This window comes from Suncus etruscus, chromosome 11 (genome assembly GCF_024139225.1).
Source record: "Suncus etruscus isolate mSunEtr1 chromosome 11, mSunEtr1.pri.cur, whole genome shotgun sequence".
In the NCBI taxonomy this organism is placed as follows: Eukaryota; Metazoa; Chordata; class Mammalia; order Eulipotyphla; family Soricidae; genus Suncus; species Suncus etruscus.
Genome location: NC_064858.1, coordinates 81,220,586 through 81,239,865, shown reverse-complemented (window position 1 = coordinate 81,239,865; position 19,280 = coordinate 81,220,586). Strand labels below are relative to the sequence as shown.

General features: G+C 39.4%; 1 protein-coding gene across 1 annotated transcript in view; it reads right to left on the bottom strand.

The window, feature by feature from the left end:
• The window catches only part of NCKAP1L (NCK associated protein 1 like), a 56,543-nt gene that overhangs the window by 9,510 nt on the left and 27,753 nt on the right, over positions 1-19,280 (bottom strand). Inside the window, exons 19-27 of the mRNA XM_049783364.1 lie at positions 18,348-18,493; positions 17,917-18,048; positions 14,386-14,604; positions 12,696-12,826; positions 7,244-7,341; positions 7,015-7,108; positions 6,774-6,856; positions 6,012-6,092; positions 1,234-1,327 (exon numbers count right to left, since the gene is read on the bottom strand). Of these exons, the coding sequence (XP_049639321.1) occupies positions 1,234-1,327; positions 6,012-6,092; positions 6,774-6,856; positions 7,015-7,108; positions 7,244-7,341; positions 12,696-12,826; positions 14,386-14,604; positions 17,917-18,048; positions 18,348-18,493 (1,078 nt within the window). The remainder of the gene's footprint in view (positions 1-1,233; positions 1,328-6,011; positions 6,093-6,773; positions 6,857-7,014; positions 7,109-7,243; positions 7,342-12,695; positions 12,827-14,385; positions 14,605-17,916; positions 18,049-18,347; positions 18,494-19,280) is intronic.

The window sequence follows — 19,280 nt, the reverse complement described above, 5'->3', positions numbered from 1 at the left end:
GACGGCAGTTCGAATTCCAGCATCTAATATGGTCCCCAAGCCTGCCAGGAGCGATTTCTGAGCACAGAGTAACCGCCGAGCGCCACTGGTGTGACCCAAAAACAAACAAACAAACAAAAAGCACTCTGAACAAGTTATAATTGTGAAGGGGACAATACCGGTTCCCACTCACAGTGAGAAATCTGAGTGCCAGTGCCAATGGCCTCCTTTAGTTACAAAGCAAAACTCACTGGGGATCTGACACACAGTTCAAGCACATGCTGCCAGCTGCCTGCCTAATGGGTTCAAAACAGAAAAAGAGTCACTCCAAAGAGATAAGACAGTGAGTAGGCATTGCCTTGTAAGCAGCCAACCTGGATTCAATCCAGAGCACTACCAAGAGTAATTCCTGAGTGCAAAGACAGGATACCCTTCAGCAGTGACAGGGTGCAAAATTAAATAAATAAATAAATAAATAAATAAATAAATAAATAAATAGGAAGGGGAAGTCTGATCATTATGAAAGATCTACTAACAGCCCCTTGGTTCCATCCAATTCTGAGTTTAATTAATTATGAAATGCTCATCAGAGGAAATGTATAATGGAAAATATGGGGGCAAGTATGCAACAAGGGAAAGAAAAGAATAGAATAGGTGATTATATGGAAGGAAAAATATAAGACCACTGTGGGGAACTCAGATGCCAGACCATCCAGCTTAGCACAAAACCATATACTGTCATATATTGTTCTCTCATTGTTTTATATTTTGTTTGTTTATTTTGGTGGAGCAACATAAAGCTGTGCTCAAGGTTTAATTCTGGCTCTCCATTTAGGAATTGCTCCTGGCAGGATGCAGGGTAGGGATATGTACCATATGTGCAGAGAATTAATTTAGCTTGGCTATGTGCAAAGCAAGCACCTTACTTGCTATAATCTCTCTCCAACTCTGTTCTCTCATTGTTTCATCTACATTAATCTTGTTTCCCCTCTCAGACAATGAATTCCTTTGATCAAATGCCATTAGACTCTTGCTTAATACTTGATACTAATTGGCAGCAGAACTGGTTAAAACTCAACTAGAAAGCTAAATCTCCTATGCAGTTATTTTCTGTAGGTTAGAGACTAGACTTTAAGGCTTTCCTTAGTTCCAGTTTATGTCCTCTGAATTCACTATCTCAAACAAAAGTTTCTTTGACACTATTATATTCCCAGTCAAAAGTAGCCTTCCACTGTCCCCTTTTCTCATTCTTACCAGCTTTCAGATTAGCAATGGCAGCCACCAAGGCTGGGTCAATGTCACAGCACACTCCAGCAGCAGAGGCCAGCTCAAAAATACTCAAGGTCACCTGGTAGAGAGGAAAGCCACATTTTGAAGAGGAGTCTCAGGAGACAAGTGTTGGCAGAAGCTACAGATCATCAGGATCCCTGGTTCTCTGGTTTTAAACTGTTGGTGTACTATCATTTTTTGGTTTTTGGTTTGTGGGGCACACCCGACAGTGCTCAGATGTTACTCCTGGTTCTGAGCTCAGAAATCACTCCTGGCAGGCTCAGGGGACAATATGGAATGCCAGAGATCAAACCCAGGCCAGCTACATACAAGGCAAACAACCTACCAGCTGTGCAATTGCTCTGGCCCTATAGTACTATCAACTTTTTAGGTACCTCTTTTATAGTTCTCCCTCGCCTACTGGGAAAATGTATCAGCTTGACATTTGGTATATCCTATAGAGTCCAAATAAATACAAAGGGTGATTATTCATTGCATTCAAACTACTAGTACTTTTGTTTGTTTTTTTTTTTTTTGTTTTTGGGTCACATCCAGCATCCATTGCTCAGGGGTTAATCCTGGCTCTGCACTCAGAATTCACTCCTGACAGGTTGGGGGAGGATAGCATATGAGATGCTGGGATTCAAACCTAGGTCCTTCCTGTATTGGCCACGTGCAAGGCAAATGCCTTACTGCTGTGCTATCGCTCCTGCCCCTAAGTTGCTTTATTTTTAACTCATTATTTTAGGTTGTTAAATAACATTACTTTCATGATATCAATATGCAAAATTTCTGCATTCTACTACCAATGTATCCGTGACAGTGCACCAGTGTCCCTATGTTACCTCTTGTGTGATCTTCTTTCCCCCTATCTCTCCTCCCATTGTTTGCTAAAAACATTTTGTAATCCATGACCAGGGTTTCCTACTTTCTAATATTCTTTCTCTTGTTTTGCCTTTCTATATTCCACAAATGAATGAGATCATCTGGTATTTATTCTTCTCCCTCTGGCTTATTTTTCTTAATAAGTACCTCCAGTATGGGCCCGGAGAGATAGCACAGCGGCGTATGCCTTGCAAGCAGCCGATCCAGGACCAAAGGTGGTTGGTTCGAATCCTAGTGTCCCATATGGTCCCCAGTGCCTGCCAGGAGCTATTTCTGAGCAGACAGCCAGGAGTAACCCCTGAGCACCGCTGGGTATAGCCCAAAAAACAAAAAAAAAAAAAAAAGTACCTCCAGTACCATCCACATTGCTATGAACTGTATGGTTGTTACCATTTCTTTTTATAGCTGCATAGTACTTCATTGTACATTATATGCCATAACTTCTTTACTCATTGGACTGTCATTGGACATTTGGGTTGTTTCCATCTCCTGGCTATTGCATCAAACTATTGTATTGTATTGTATTGTATTGTATTGTATTGTATTGTATTGTATTTTTGTGACACAGAGATATATCTTTTTGACTTAATGTTTTTGGAGTAGTTGCCAAGAAGTGGAATAGCTGATCTGATAGGAGTTCTATTTTTACTTTTTTGAGACATTGCCATGTTTTCCATAGAGGCTGAGTCAGACAACTCACTGTCTAACTTTATATGTATCATGTATACAACCTCTTCTGAAGTGTTATTTCCTGGGGAGGGGTCTACTAATATTTTCATCCAAAAGATTCATTTAAATCTCAAATTCTGTTACTTCCTTGAGATTACATCTTCCCAACCTCAGCTCTCTCTCCATGAGTTGATATCACTGACTCAGCACTGATCTCACACAGAACCTGGTATTGTTAGCTGAATTTTCAGACAGGAGGAGACATACAAGTTACCTCTCATCAAATAGAGAAAGGGCTTTAGAATGAGAAGATAATAGTGCCACCACTTACTTACTCACCTCGTGTCCATGGCAAAAATTACTTAGTCTCTTTGAGTATTGGTTTCTTTCATTTGTAAAACTGGGAAAATAGGGACCGGAGTAATAGAACATGGGTAGGGTGCTTGCCTTGTGTACAGTCAACCCAATTTCAATCTCTATACAGTTCCCTGAATACCCTCATATTTCCCTTGAGCAGAAGTGATCCCTATGCTCAAAAGCAGTATTAAACATAAAATACTGTTAAGTGTGGTCCAATAAAAGGTATGTGGGGGGTGATGATGGTGATAATAATATTTAACCCACATGTTCAAAGCATCTAATGACTAACAGAGTCACCAATAGATAACATTCCTTCTTTTTTTTCCCCTGCTTTGTCCTAAATCCAGAAACATTGTGAGTGTAGAGATAGCATTGAAGTAAAGGGCTTGCCTTGCTCATAGCTAATTCTGTTTTAATTCTTGGTAATACATATGGTCTCCCAAGCCCTGCCAGGAAGGATCCCTGAACACAGAGCCAGGCATAAGTCTTGAGCACTGCTAGGTCTGGATCCCAAACAAAGCAGAGTGAAAAAACATAAATCCAGACATTGTAGTTTTCATCTTTTGTAACACAATACTAAAACACAAAAAGCATTTTGATATAATGCTAAAATCAGAGAAAACGGGCCCGGAGAGATAGCACAGTGGTGTTTGCCTTGCAAGCAGCCTATCCAGAACCAAAGGTGGTTGGTTCGAATCCTGGTGTCCCATATGGTCCCCCGTGCCTGCCAGGAGCTATTTCTGAGCAGACAGCCAGGAGTAACCCCTGAGCACCGCCGGGTGTGACCCAAAAACTAAAACAAACAAACAAAAAAAAAAACAGAGAAAACACCTGATTAATATTTTTTGACTAAAATATCTAAATCCCTCACTGTACTTAGAGAAAGTTACTAGGATGTAGCCTCAACCCCTAACCCCACTATCCCCTGAGAACTTAAGCCCCTTTAGACATTTAGAAAAAATGACTAACATGTTTTGAGACAATGATAATTATTTCTACAGTAGACAGCTGAGGAGATGTGGTGAGTGGAAGAATACATGCCTTGCCTTGAACACATGAGGCTGTGAATTCAATCCCAGAATAACTGCACATTATGGACTGCAGCTCTCAGCACTGCCAGATTCTATCCACACACACACCACAAGCAAGTGTGAGACCTCCAGTGCAACCACACAACAACAAAATATAATATTCAACGAGGGACATGTTGTACATATAATCCCACAATTAAAATTAAATACATATATTTTACCTAGGTTCAGGAGGCAAACCTGAGCTACATTCTGTTTTGACATTTATTTAAATTACCGACTAACTTGGAGCTGGAGCAATAGACAGTGGGTAGGGAGCTTGCCTTGCACGAGGCTGACCCAGGCTCACTCCCCCATATTCTATATGGTCCCTTAAGTCCAGCCAGTAATGATTCTGGCTGAATCAGAGCCTGGAGAAAGTCCTGTTTACCACTGGGTATAGCTCAAAAATTAAAAAAAATTAAAATAATTTATCTACTAATTAGGTGATCCTATGGATGTCTATAGTGACCAGAAACCTACCTGGTCCAGAGTGTATAATTTTCTCTAGAAGGTTGCTTTAGAGGGATCTTATTTTCTTTTCTGTTAATTTGCTCACTGCTCTGAGGCAGCAACAGAATCTGATGGACAGATCATCCCCCTTCCACGCCCCACCTGCTTATTTTCACCAGCAGGCAGGCCTACAGCTCAGAGCAGCCCAGGAGATATCAACTAAAAAAGCTCCTGACAGGTTTGAGTATTGGGCCTCAACATCAGCAGCTGCCAAAAATGCAGGCTCTTTTTAAAATCATAGACCAATTCAAAGGGTAGTTATTCCAGTCATGCCCCCCCCCAGCACCTGTAACCACTGAATCTCAACTGATTTCAGTCAAAAAAAAGAAAGAAATTTCACAAATATTAATCTAAAGAGAAGGAAGCTTTTCATAACATCTAACTTGAATTCTTTCTATTAGTTTCTTTCTTGTCACTGACATCCCTCCTTCAGAAAATATCAGTTATGCGAAGGAACTGTCCCACATATTTAAAGATTTGGGAGTTGGAGAGCTAGTACAGTGGGTAGGGTTCTTGCCTTGCATGTGACCTGGGTTGTATCTCAACACCCCAAATAGTCCCCTGAACCCCTCCAGAAATGGTGTGTGAGCACAGAACAAGGAGTTAGCTCTGAATCCTGCTGGGTGTGGTCCAAAAAACAAACAAATACTAATGTATCTGAAGTCCCTTGTTCCCAATCTTCAGCTATATTTCCTGTAGAGCCTACTTGTTCAGGGACTCAAAAGACAAAGATGATTTGAAGTGAGGAGAGGGTGAATGCAGAAAAATGGATATTTAAAGTTGGCGGTGTCTATCAAACCCTTTTTACTCTGTAATAAATGGGGCTTAAGAGAAACGACACAAGCAATATAAAAACTTGAAGTTTAGAACTATGAGAAGAAAAGACCAGAAAAAAATAAATGGAAACTCTGAGGGTAGATAGGGTGGGTGGGAATGGAAGGAGCAGATCTTTTTACAAGAACCTAACCTCCTTCTTACTAAAGAGGGACTTGTCTGCACATAGCTGGCATTTAATTTTTACATGTTAGAAACCTACAGATATTATTCTAGAGCTTACCTCCCTTACCTTGAGTCTCTCAAGCTACCATTTCTCAACATCTTCGAGGTTTCCCCCAAATCTCTCATTACAAACATTTGTCTGTCCAGTGCTCTCTCTCCACAAAATTCACTTTTCTGCTCAAATTTTCTCCATTATAAGTTCCTACATAAACATTCTTTCAAACACAAAAATTTCCAAACTAGATTCCCCTTTGCACTCCCCCATACCTTGATGTCTGTGTCTGGAGTGACAAACTCTTTCAGGCATTCAATAGGGCCCATAAGAAATGGACAGTGGGAGGAGAAAACCTGAAACAAAGACAAGATTAAGTATTCCACAGTTCATCTCTCCTCCCCATTGTTGTAAACCATAGTGCCTAAAAGAAAATAGAGGAAAAAAAATTGCCTGCCATAGAGGCAGGCTGGAGATTGGGATGGAAACTAGGGACATTGATGAAGACATTGATGTCGGAACACTGTGCTCTTGAACCTTAAGCATGAAGAACTTTGTAATTTTATAATTCACTGTGATTCGATTTTTTAATTTTTTTCATTTAAAAATTTTAATAGTACTACAGGACAGTGGCCAGTGTTTTCAAATTAGATGGTAATAAACCAGAATAGGAGCTTGGCTTAGGTTAAAAAACAGACCAGGGCAGGAGCAAAAGAATAGCAGGTGCTTGCTTTGCAAGTGGCCGACCCAGGCTCTATCCCTGGCACCTCATATGGTCCTCAACCCCTCCAAGAGTGATTCCTGAGCAGTCAGGAGTAACCCTTAATCATTGCTAGGTGTGGCAAAGAAAAAAAAAGCCAGCTTCCTAAACTACCCCTCTCTTCTTTCTCAACTCATCTTTCCCCATAAATTTTCCAAGACCTCTACCATATTAAGCTGCTCTCTGCACTGCTTGCCAGCCTTTCACTGTTTCTTATATAAACCCTACACACAGAAGTGCATGTGGTTCTATAGCAGCCCCCTCTCTTTCAACTTACTTCTCGGAGTCCTTCTTGGGCCATGGCTCTAAAACTGAGAATAACACCGATGATGGTCATACGCTTCAACACATTTTCAGCTCCTGAGAAGAAAGAAGAACATCAGATAAAATTCTTAGGAAAATGGCACTGTGGTTTTTTTCCAGATCCTTTATACTTCCCAGGTCCCCCCTGACTAAATCCACTAATAGCAATGCTTTTCCCATAGTTCCTTCTCCCTTCAGTAAAGAGATTCACTCACCTGTCAGCTGAGGCAGCAGGGAAGCCATCAAGTCTGCCTTATTAAAGTTGGATCTGATCTGAACAAGTACATCCATGTTTTCCACCACAAGTTTCTGCAGTACACAGAGACATGAAGCAGGAATATAAGAGACCCATGGTATATCTGCCCCCATCCCCTACTGCCACCCCTCTGCACCTCCCCCCACTAAGACTTGACTCTTCTTCCCAGGATTTGCTTCCACAAGTACCTTCAATTCCACAATCTGAGATGTCACGTGCCACATCAGGTTTTCACTCAAGAACTTCATGCCATAGGGGCCTAAGAGTTCAGCCAAGGCTCGCATCTCTGCAACAGATTTATAGTAATCCCAGTTGGGACTCTGAGTAACCTCACTGGACAATGCACAAAAGTTATAGGAAACCTGAACATCTAAAATGGTTTTCAAAAGGAAAAGGAATTGGGAAACTGAAAAGCCAAATTAGCTTGGAACTCTACATTCAGTCAAATGTCAGGTATGGTACGCCAGTGGGACAATTTTTACTCACCAAGACTTGCTATATGATAACTATTGTCTTTATTTTTTTTTAGGCACTATGGTTTACAATATTGTTAATGATAGGGTTTTCTGGATAAGTTATTTAAATACCACACCCTCCATCATTGTACCAGTGTCTTCCCCTACCCCTTACCAGCCTGTCACTCCTCCATGCCCCCTACCATAGTAAACTTCTTATTGAACACCAATTCTTAGTTTCTTAGTTTTGAGCATTTGTTATTCTCTATGTGTTTCTTTATATTCCAAATGAGAGGGATCATTATGTATCTGTACTTCCTCTGATTAACTTGACTCAGCATGATACTCTCCAAATCCATCCAAATAGCAGCAAATTGCATAATTTTTATCTTTTCTTATAGCCAAGTAGTGTTCTATAGTGTATATGTACCATAATTTCCATATTCAGTCATCTGTTCTTGGACACTTGTGTTGTTTCCAAATTTTGGCTATTGTGACTAGTGCTCCAAATGAACATAGAGTGCTAATGTCTTTTTGGAACAGACTTTTTGGGCCCTTAGAGTAGAAGCCAAGAAGCAGAATTGCTGTGTTATATGAAAGCTCAATTCCTAGTTTATTGAAAAATGTCCATATTTTTTCCCAAAAGCTGGGGACCATTCAACATTAACCAGCATCAGTTAATGAGGATACTTTTTCCCTGCATCCACACCAACACTAGTTGTTTTTGTTGTGATGTGTGCCATTCTCACTGATATGATATATCTCATTGTTGTTTTCATTGAATTTTCCTAACAATAAGTGATTCAACACATTTTTTACATATTTTGGCCATTTGTATTTCCTTCTTTGAGAAAGTTTCTATTCATCACTTCTCCACAAGTTTTGATGAAATGTTGTAAATTTTTTCCTGTAAAGTTCTATCAGTACTTTAAATATCTTGGGTATTAATCCTTTATTATGAGTGATGAGTAAATATTCCCTCCTAGTCTGTGAAGTGTCTTTTTATTCTGGCCAGTTTCTTTTAGAGTACAGGAGCTTTTTTGTTTCATGTAGTCCCAATTGTTTATCTGTACTTCCATTAGTCTGGCTAATAGCATAGAATTACTGAAAATGCTTCTAGCTTCAATGTCATGAAGTGTCATGCCTATGTTTTCCTGAATAGAATTTATGAATTCAGGTCTAATGTTGAGGCCTTTTATCCACTTTGATTTCACTTTTGTGTTTGAAAGGAGTCTATATTCATTTTTTTGCATGTGATCAAATCTCACAACACCTTTTGTTGAAATTACTTTCCCTTGCTTCCTTTATAACATTTTAACTAAGATTACTTGTTTACATAATTGAGAATCTGTCTTAGGGTTTTTCATTCTATTTCATTGCCCTGATATTCTTTGTTGTTGTTGTTGTTGTTGGTTTTGGGGCCACACCCAGCAGTGCTCAGACACAAGCGACCATATGGGATGCCAGGATTCGAACCACCATTAGTCCTGGGGCTGATTGCGAGGCAAATGCCCTACCACTGTGCTATCTCTCCAGCCCCTGCCATAATATTCTGTCCTTATTCTAGTACCACATTATTTTAATTACTACAACCTTATAGTATAGTTTGAAATTGAGGAAAGAAAAGCCTCCCATCTTCTTTTTTCTAAAAGTGCCTTGATTATTGGGAAGGAAGAGTTTTTGATCCATATAAATTTTAACATTATTTCATCTATGTCTTTTTTTTAAGTTATGCTATTTTAATATAGACTGCACTAAGTTTTTATAATGCCTTTTACAATGTTGCCATTTTGATAATATTAATTCTTCCAATCCATGAGCAGAAAATGTTTCCATTTTCTCATATGTTCTTTCATTTCTTTCAATAGTGTTTTGTAATTTCTTTGTATAAATATTTCACTTCTTTTGTTAAACTAATTCCTAGGAACTTGATTTTCAGAGAGATAATTATAAATTTGTTTTTTAATATATCTCTCTTCCAATTTATTATTTGATTAAGGAAAACCCATGAATTAATGTATGTTCACTGTTCACCCTGCTATTTTCCTGTACATGGCTTTATAGTCTTATAGAATCTAGACTTCTTCAGGTATCTTAAAGTCCTAACCTTTTCTGAGCCTGCTTACTTTTATGCAAAAAAAAAGTTAACATCTGTCCTAACTACTTCCCAGAATTAGTATGAGAGCAAATTAAATACTACATTATCAAAACCTTATAAAATATATAAATATTTATGAATAAGGTATTGCTATGAGATTATGCAAACATCATCCTGCAAACAGTCTTAGGGAGTTAAGTGCTTGTCTAAGGTCCCTTAATCAAGTCAAGAGCTAGTATCAAAACTGAACTTAATGCTTTATAACTTTTTACTATGTCTTAGCAGATACCATAGTTGTAGCCCCATCCCCCCATTCTTCCTGTGAAAGAAAGACCCTCCCATTTCTGGGAGGAGTCTTGGGGAGGTTACAAAAGGTTTGGCCTCCGGGGCAATAGGGAATTTACATGGATGCAGGATGGAGAAGGAAGCAAGAAAAGGAGGTGGCTGAGGAACAAGGTACAATGCAGGCTGAATATGAATCCAGCATAAAAGGTTATGAGAGAAGCCACACATGTTGGCTAGGGCATAAATAAAGCTAATATTTCCTGAAGCCTGTCTGTGAGTGAATTTTCTCCTCACCGCCACCCTGAACCGGTAGACCCACCTTCTGAAGAAGGTTGAAGCCACGTAGGCCTGGGATGGCAGAGAAAGGCCCCTCCATTCATTCCATCACCATCCACCACCATCCAAGTCCATTCAAAGAGCTTAATGCAACAATAGTTATAATCTAGTATACTCTGACTTTTCCTTTGTTCCTCCCTCCACTTCCCTATTTAATATCTCACTATCCAAGTTTTCCTCTCCATAAGCTACCTTTTCTTTAATCATATCAACATACATTTTCAGAGCTCTTAAAAATCTGTTTCCTTTCAACAACAAAAAATAAAATAAACCCATTAAAAAATCTGTTTCAAGGCTGTACTAGTGCCTTATCCTCCCTTACCAAGCCTGCTTCTGACCTTCTATGAATAAAACCAGCCTAGGGAAGTCCCATGTTAGAAACACTAGGGACAAATTCAGGCAAGGAAAACTCTGGCTATGATCATTGTCAAAGTGCCAACACAGCATACAGGCATTCAAAAAAAGAAAGAAAGAAAATAAACAGAAGTACCAAGAGACCTATAGAAAAAAAGACTGGAGTTTAATACAGTTAAGAAGATATTAGAGGAAAAAAGAAATCAAGGCTCCACATTCAAATCTTTGGAGGCTGAACTAGTTGATCTCTGATTCCACCAAAAACAGAGGAATAAGACTATTACAGCAGCAAGCAAAGAGTAATTGTATGGAGAAAAAAAAAAGATTTTATATATATATATATATATATATATATATATATATAGAGAGAGAGAGAGAGAGAGAGAGAGAGAGAGAGAGTCACCTATTTATAAAGGAAGAACTGAGCTAAAAACTAGAAAGGGGTTTTCTAACTGATCAAATTAGATAATGTTAAATGGCTACAGGGAGTAAGAAGGACTCAATTGCCTTCTTGGAGCTGATGAAAAGGAAGCACACACTGATCTTTTAGTTTAGGTCTACCAAAGCTCCTTACTCTAGTCTCTGTACTCCAGTCTAGTAACCCTAGGGCATCCTTCTCTTTACATCTATCTATTTTTGCAGTAGCATTGTCCCATCACCATGGAAACCCAAGGAAATTGGGTGGGGTGGTAGAAAGGGGAATGATCATTACCACCTGCAGCTTGTCAGTTGACAGCAAGACCTAAAGCTTATTTTAGATGCTGCCTACATATTGTGGGTGAAGTTGATGAGAAGAGGACATCTGAAACCTCGATCAGGTAATGAGAAGGGTCAGCTTCTTGAAGGAGTTAGTGTAAGGGCAAGGAGGCAGAATTGGAAAACACTGAACTATGACTTTATATCTCCCTTACAGAAAAAGAAGGATGGAGTAGGCTGGGTCATTTCAACATCTCCTATCAGATCCCATGCAAGATCCATGATTTATATGAAGATGAGAAGAAAGAGGAAATAGTATGATAGTTCATGAATCAGTTAGTGAAACAAGCCTGTTAAAAATATCTGTAGGGTTTCAAGCTCTCTTTTTAAAAGGAGAACAACTTATAAATTCCTTCCCTTTTTACCCGTTCCCCCTGAAATACAAAATCATTTCTATACACTGCAATCAAAACTACATAAAGATTAAGAAGCTGAGTTCTACAAGATTGTCTTGAGTTGAAACCTCAGTTCTACCATTCACAAATGTTAGAACCTAGGCAAGTTCCTTTACCTCCCTGTGTGTCAGTGTGTTCATCAGTAAAACAAAGTATAATTAGAATTATATACCTCAAATATGTTGAGAATTAAGTGATTTAATACACTTAATACCTTTAGAACTTAGTCCATAATAAATGTTATCCCATATTATTATTATTTTATTACATTATTTTATCCCATTATTATATATATGTTTATATATCATTATAATAACATTATTATGTTGTTATTATTCCATATCACCATCATTATGAAATATCAGCAATCTAAGAACTTTATCCCTAAGGAAGAAGATACTATGTTTTATAACAGATAAAACAGATACCACTGTCTTAGATTTACAATCATGAGAATATTTCCCCTTCCATGTTATATTTTATTCTTCACTATATCTTCATCCTTTGTGGTTATGAAAAATAATCATTTACTACCTTTCAAAGAAAAAAATTACTGGGCTGGAAAGATACAGTGGTAGAGTGTTTGCCTAGCACATGGTTGACCTGAATTCAGTCCCGAGAATACATATTCCTGAGCCTACCAGGAGTGATTCCTAAGCACAGAGCCAGATGTGCCCCCCCCAAAAAATGTTAAATGATTTGAGACCCCTTGTGCAACTTCTTACTCCTCTTATTTTTCTTCTCTCTACTTCAATTTCCAAATAACTCCTAAATTTTGGGTTTCACCTAATATCTTTTTTATTGTCCCAATGTGGATTCTAGCAAAGATACTGAGGAGAATGTAGATTGAGCCTCTCAAAAGAGGTGAGAGGGGAGGAGATTAAATAATGACTACAGACTGAGATATTGTACTGAGAGAAAGGATCTGCTCCAGAATAAGCAGAGCCAGCACCAAACTCACCAGAGACATCAGAGAACTCCTCTGCACTGAAGTTTTGCTCTCCTTCTCTTGGGAGGCTGATGAAGGCTTGCATGGCTGGGGAGAGGATGATGGTCCCACCACTTGCCTGCCTAAGCAGACTTTCTAGGTACCTATAGGGTTGGCCAAAAAAGATGAGAGATCAGTATTCAATCCTTTTTGCTTCCTACCATCACTGAGCTCAGACTCCAAGCCTGGGGTAGGTAAAAGAGGCTCAACAAAGACAGTGTTCAATGCTCTAATACCCCAAGTTGCTGGCTCAGAAATAATTGGCAGTAATGTGATTCTGCTCTGTCTCTAATCTGCAAGGGATTTCACTTTGCTGTCAACTGCAGTGATGCTCATCCCCCTTCCTCAGTCATTTCTCTTTTCCAGCTATTGCAATCCTCTCACCTCTGGCCTTTTTTGTAGGAAGAAAAAGAACATAACTGGGCTCCTCTCAAATATATTTAGTCTCAACTACTCTAATATGAATGTTGGACTGAAGACCTAGGATCTTAGAAGTGAGTCTTAAGTCAAATCTTGACAGAGAAAAGCCTCATGAACACTGCTCATCTAGTCTCCAAGTTGATTCTGGGTAGCCTGAGCAGACTGGCCTCCAGCCAGTGTCAATAAAGGAAAGCTTTACTAACCCCTGCCACATGCCCAGATGAACACTAGGTCTGGCCAAGGTCTTACAGAAGTCATAAACTAACCACCAGTGAGCCAAATCTGGCCATCAAACGTGATTTGTTTTCATTTTAATTTAAATTAGTTCTCAATTTTTTGTTTGCCTGGTGTGTTTTGGGTCACACCCAGTGATGTTCAGGGCTGACTCCTGCTGGCCCTACATTTAAGAATCATTCTTGGTAGGGCTTAAGAGACTATTGGGGGGTTCTGGGATTAAACCTGGGTTGGCCACTTATAAGGCCACTTACAAGTGCCCACTGTTCTATCACTCTAGCCCTTAGTTCTCAAATTTTTGAAACAGAGAGTACATCTAAAAAATGGATGTAGTTAAGCAGCAATTAGATGGAACTAACTAATGGCATCCCTTTAAAAGTAAATATTCTCTTCAACCTACTCAAAGTTCCCACAACACCCATTTGCCTTACCTGTCTGGTCTCTGCTGGTATCTGTAATTGTAAATCTAGCCTCAATTTTTCCCTACAGCTTTCCCCTCTATTCAGGGGCTTCTTTTATCATGCTGAGCTGATATTGGATAATAAGCGCCACCCAGTGGCACTGGAAAGAATACCAGCTCTTTTCCCATTCTTTAAATCTCAAAAAAAAAAAAAAAAATGCTGATTCTTTTGCCTACAGTTTGGGGATGAAGCCTTCTTTTCTTCCTAGTTTGTTCTTTTTTTTTTTTTACCAAGAACAACTTGTTAGACTTGACATAACCATAACTTGAAATGAAGAAATAATATTCCAGAGAGAAGGTTTTAAATATAATGATTGTCAGAAAAAGAAAATGAGCAAAAGAGAGAAATAAGGGAACTAAGTAGACACAGAGAACAGGCAGCTTGCAGGTTTGCCCCCCAGTTTATTGCTGCAATCCACAAAGATTGGATCTGGAGAGCTAGTAGAGCAGGTAGGGCATAGAAACAAGTTTCCATTTGGGGGTCTGTGACTTCCTAAACTAAATGCTTGGATTCTAAGGTAAGGCAGTAGAAGAGAACAAGCAACTGACCAATTTGTGTAGATGGTGGTGATAGTCTGTTCCCCACATGAGTCCAGTGGCTGTGTCTGCTGCAGGAGGGCATTTCGGATGACTCTGGAAACATCTGCACCCAAAAACTGGGCCAATGACTGTATAAAACTCATGTATGCCTTGACTCCTGCCAGCAGTTCAGAAGGCCGAGCAATCTCCTGGGTTGTAGCATTGTAACCAGCCAGCCACACAATGGCCCTAGATAACAAAAACTATAATTACAATCATAGTGATAAAACATACTAACAATTACCACATTTTTCTGTACTCCAGATGTCATGCTATACTTTTTCTATATATAGTAGTTCACTTAACTCACATAGCAAGCCAAGAAAGTAAGCAAATCGAGAAAAAGACATAGAGCCATACATTGTTTTCTGTCATGGCAATCTAGATGGCAGAGCCTGGATGAATCTAGTAACATTTGTTTCCTAACCATTAAGCTCTTCTGCCTTCTCTGGACAAATCAGGTTAAGAGCTAAAATAACTGGACTCCTAAATACTATCTCAATATTCTCACTACCTGCATTCTCAGGGCCAGTATTTGACTTCTTCCCTTTGGAAAAAAATATGTCCCAATCACTGACAGAAAGGAAAGGTCACTCCTATTAGTCTTTAGAAATTCAGTGAGACCCTATGACAGTGGCTGTGAGGTGCCAGGCTGAAGAGAAGGCTTATTTGATTGGCATGCAGCTAAAGTCACCCTTGGAAAGAGGAATAACTTATCCTTCCTTACTGTATTACTGGCACCCATAAGACCCCAACTCCTTCCATAAGGCCTTCCTCCCACAGTCTGAGCATTTACAACTATAATCAATATTTTGACTTGAGGTTTTTATCTATGTTAATATAAGCAGTGGGATAAAAAGGAAGTTACACTTTGTCATGACAAGACTTTTTCAGTCATTTGCTCTTCCATATGAATGAGTTTATGCGATTATTCCTGTAGCCACAGATGTTTGGGAAGTTTGGAGGCAGGGTTTTAGACATTTGAAAGGGACGGGAAGGAAATAGGAGGACCTACTCTCCAGATATAAAATAAAAGAGAGGAGAAACAATTCGAGGGGAAATAATACAGAAGGGACTGACAGTGGTTTGTGAACAAAGAACAGCATTAAGAAAGATATATTGGGGGAAACAAGAATATTGCACCCATGCTTCTCCAAGACCTCAAAACTACTGACAGCTCTTGATGGTTTTGCACATGAATGATTATCAAGTTGCCATCTTCTTGATAGTGTATGTGCATCTGAGATAGTTCCTTCCATTTAGCTAATGTGTACAGAATGAAAACAAACTGATTTTACTGTCACCCAAGCAAAATCCCAATTGGAAAATAAGTCTGCAATACCAGGAAGACAGCACAAAGGCCTGGAACACATGATTTGCATTCAGGAATCCCAGGTTCTATCCCCATCACCACATGGTCCCCTAGCACTATTGCAAACAATTCCTGAGAATCACCAGGAATAGCCCCACCACCACCAGGTGTGGCTCAAAAAACAAAAATGAAATGAAAATAGTCTATATCACCTATACCTAAATTATAGATTTTTAAGCTGTTCTTCCTTCTGTCCTTGCCTCCTAGTGTGCCCAGAGTTGATTCTGTTGAAATATTGAGTCAAATCTTGTTACTGCTCTGCCAATGTACAAGGCTCTTTCTACCTACCTACTTCCATCTCAGAATAAAAGCCAAAGTCCTAACAATGACTTACAAATACCAATCTAGGGGCTCGAAGAGATAGCACAGCGGTGTTTGCCTTACAAGCAGCCGATCCAGGACCAAAGGTGGTTGGTTCGAATCCCGGTGTCCCATATGGTCCCCCGTGCCTGCCAGGAGCTATTTCTGAGCAGACAGCCGGAAGTAACCCCTGAGCACCTCCGGGTGTGGCCCAAAAACCAAAAAAAAAAAAAAAAGAAATACCAATCTAGGGCTGGAGAGATAGCATGGAGGTAAAGTGTTTGCCTCACATGCAGAAGGACGGTGATTTGAATCCTGGCATCCCCTATGGTCCCCCGAGCCTGCCAGGAGTGATTTCTGAGCATAGAGCCAGGAGTTATCCCTGAGCGCTGCCGGGTGTGACCCAAAAATAAAAACAAAACAAAAAAAATACCAATCTATACAGTTGGCCATTCATTCTAACCTCTGACTTTACATCCAGCCTCTCTTCCCTAGGTTCATTCTGCTCCAATGATATTGGTCTCTTCAATGTTCATTGAGCATTACCAGGCTATCCCCACTTCAGTGCCTCTATATTTGTTTCACCTAGAATGGTCTTTACTTGATAGTGCTTCATGTGGCTTCTTCTTCTTAAGTTCTTTAAGAATTTATTTAGATGATACTTTCTCAGGCTGACCTCCCATTATTCTATGTAAAATTACACTGCAACACACACACACATACACACACACACACACACACACACAATACTTCCTCTCTCCTTTTCCACTTTATTTTTCTGCGTAATACTTACCACTATCTAACATACTACCTTTGGGAGGTGAGGAAATCAGCAGCATTATTCAAGCTTATTCCTCAGTCTGTGCTCATTTAGCATCACTCCAGTAGTGCTCAGAAGCCATATACAGTACCGGGGATAGAAACTAGGATTGGCTGTATATACCATTTTTATTTGTTTCTCTATGTCCCTCACTAAAAGGCAATTTTCATGGGTACAGGAATTTTTATGCTTTCTTTTATATTGCTGTGTTAATAGCTTCTAGAATGCCTCAGACAGCCAATATTTCAATAAACATTTGCTGAGAGGATGAGTGAACATACTAAATACACCAAAACAAAATTTAGAATACTAAGAGATTATTTCTAATAATTTTCCCCCTTAACAACTGCCTTAAGTGCTAATTCTAATTTAATAAAGCTTCTATGTTAGAGGGCAAAAGAATGAGAGACAATATTAAAGGAATAAAATCTAAGTCCTATTATACATCAGGAACTTAAAAGATGTTTTGTTTTTGCTCATGGTCTACTCCCAGATCAGTGCTCAGGGGGCCATCTGGTACCAGGAATCAAATCTAGAAATCTAGATTCAAAACATGCATTTATCTTATTAAACTCTCTCTCCATCTCTAAGTCCATGTCAGGGACTTAGTACTCGCCATTATCTTTGATTCCCTACCAATTCTAAATCAAAATTAATTCTCAATTACTTTTTACAAAGTAAATATTACTTCAAAAGGTAGGAAACTAATGCTTGAACAAGCTCAATAACCTGCTTCAGTGTTGTAGTGTCCATGATATCAACACAGATTTGATAATTGTGAAGGGCCCACCCATTCTACTAAACTAATGGGAATTGGTCCTGTTTATCAAAACCAGCAACAGAGACTTGGGGATTTTCTTATTTATTTGCTTTTAATAGAGATTATGGGGCTATGCCAGATTGCATCAGAATCTCTAAGGTGAAGTATAACCACCAAAATGAATCTAATGGAAACCAACTGTGAGAACTAGCCTACTATAAAAATATAGAAACAAGGAAAAAGAGATACCTGTTGAGTCTGGCCTCCAGATGGCTGCTGAGATACTCAGAAGGGAAGATAGTGTGTTCAAACACAGAGAAGTTATGTACATGATTCATTGTCAGTGCCAATTCTGTCAAGTTTACGTGCAGCTTGTCCATGCTGGCAAAAATAAAAAAATAAAATAAAATGAGCCTTGAGTTTAGTTCTGACTCTGCCTACTGAGAAGGATATGTAGAGTCCCTGACTTTCATACTCATTTTCTTTTTTGAGGAAATTTTAGTACACATTGATGCTGACTTCAAGGCAAAGCAGAAATTAATTTCATAGTTAGGTATTTTTTCATTATAATTTTTACCCCACCATGACTTCTGCATTCTTTTTCTGGGTCACTTCTCTCTGCCCTTCTCTCCCTACTTCGATGTGGTGTTCGGTTGGTCCTCTAGGCCCCAAATTCTCACTTGGTAACAATGCTGCGGTTCTTCCGGTGACTCTCAGCTCCTGGCTTGTCTCTCTCGGGTTCTCCTTTTCTGGGAGTTTGCCTCTGCTTCATTGTTTTCTTGTTCTTGGCCTTGCTGATGGTGGTGGCACAGTGTTTAGGTAAAAGCTTTAGAAACAAACACAAGTGAAAATAAAGAAATGAAATTTATTCCCCAAAAATACTGAGTAGCCTATCAAATAGCTACAAAAGAACCTCTTAAAAATCATCTATTTTAGGGGGCTGGAGCAGTGGCTCAAGTGGTAAAGTATCTGCCTTGCTCATGCTAGCCTAGGTAGGACCGTGGTTCAATCTCCTGGCGTTCCATATGGTCCCCCAAGCTAGGAGCAATTTCTGAGTGCATAACCAGAGTAACCCTGAGCATCACTGAACATGGCCCAGAAAACAAAAATAAAAATTGTCCATTTTGGGGCCGGTGAGGTAGTGCTAGAGGCAAGGTGTCTGCCTTGCATGCGCTAGCCAAGGAAGGACTGTGGTTTGATCCCCCGGCGTCCCATATGGTCCCCCCAAGCCAGGGGAAATTTCTGAGCACTTAGCCAGGAGTAACCCCTGAGCATCAAACGGGTGTGGCCCGAAAAACCAAAAAAAAAATTGTCCATTTTAAGAGAGAGAGAGAAGAAAAGAATGTTTGCCACAGAGGCAGTCCGAGGTAGGAAGGGCAGGAGGGAAACTGGGGATGTTGGTAGTGGAAAATGTACACTACTAGTGAAGAAATGAGTATTGGACATATTATGACTGAAACTCAATCATAAACAACTTTGTAACAAGAATTGATTTGATTTAAAAATTTATTAAAGAAAAATATTTGTCCATTACTGGGCTAAAGTAATAGTACAAGTGATGGGAAGCTGCTTCACTTGTACACAGCTGACAATTCAATCCCCAGTATTCCATG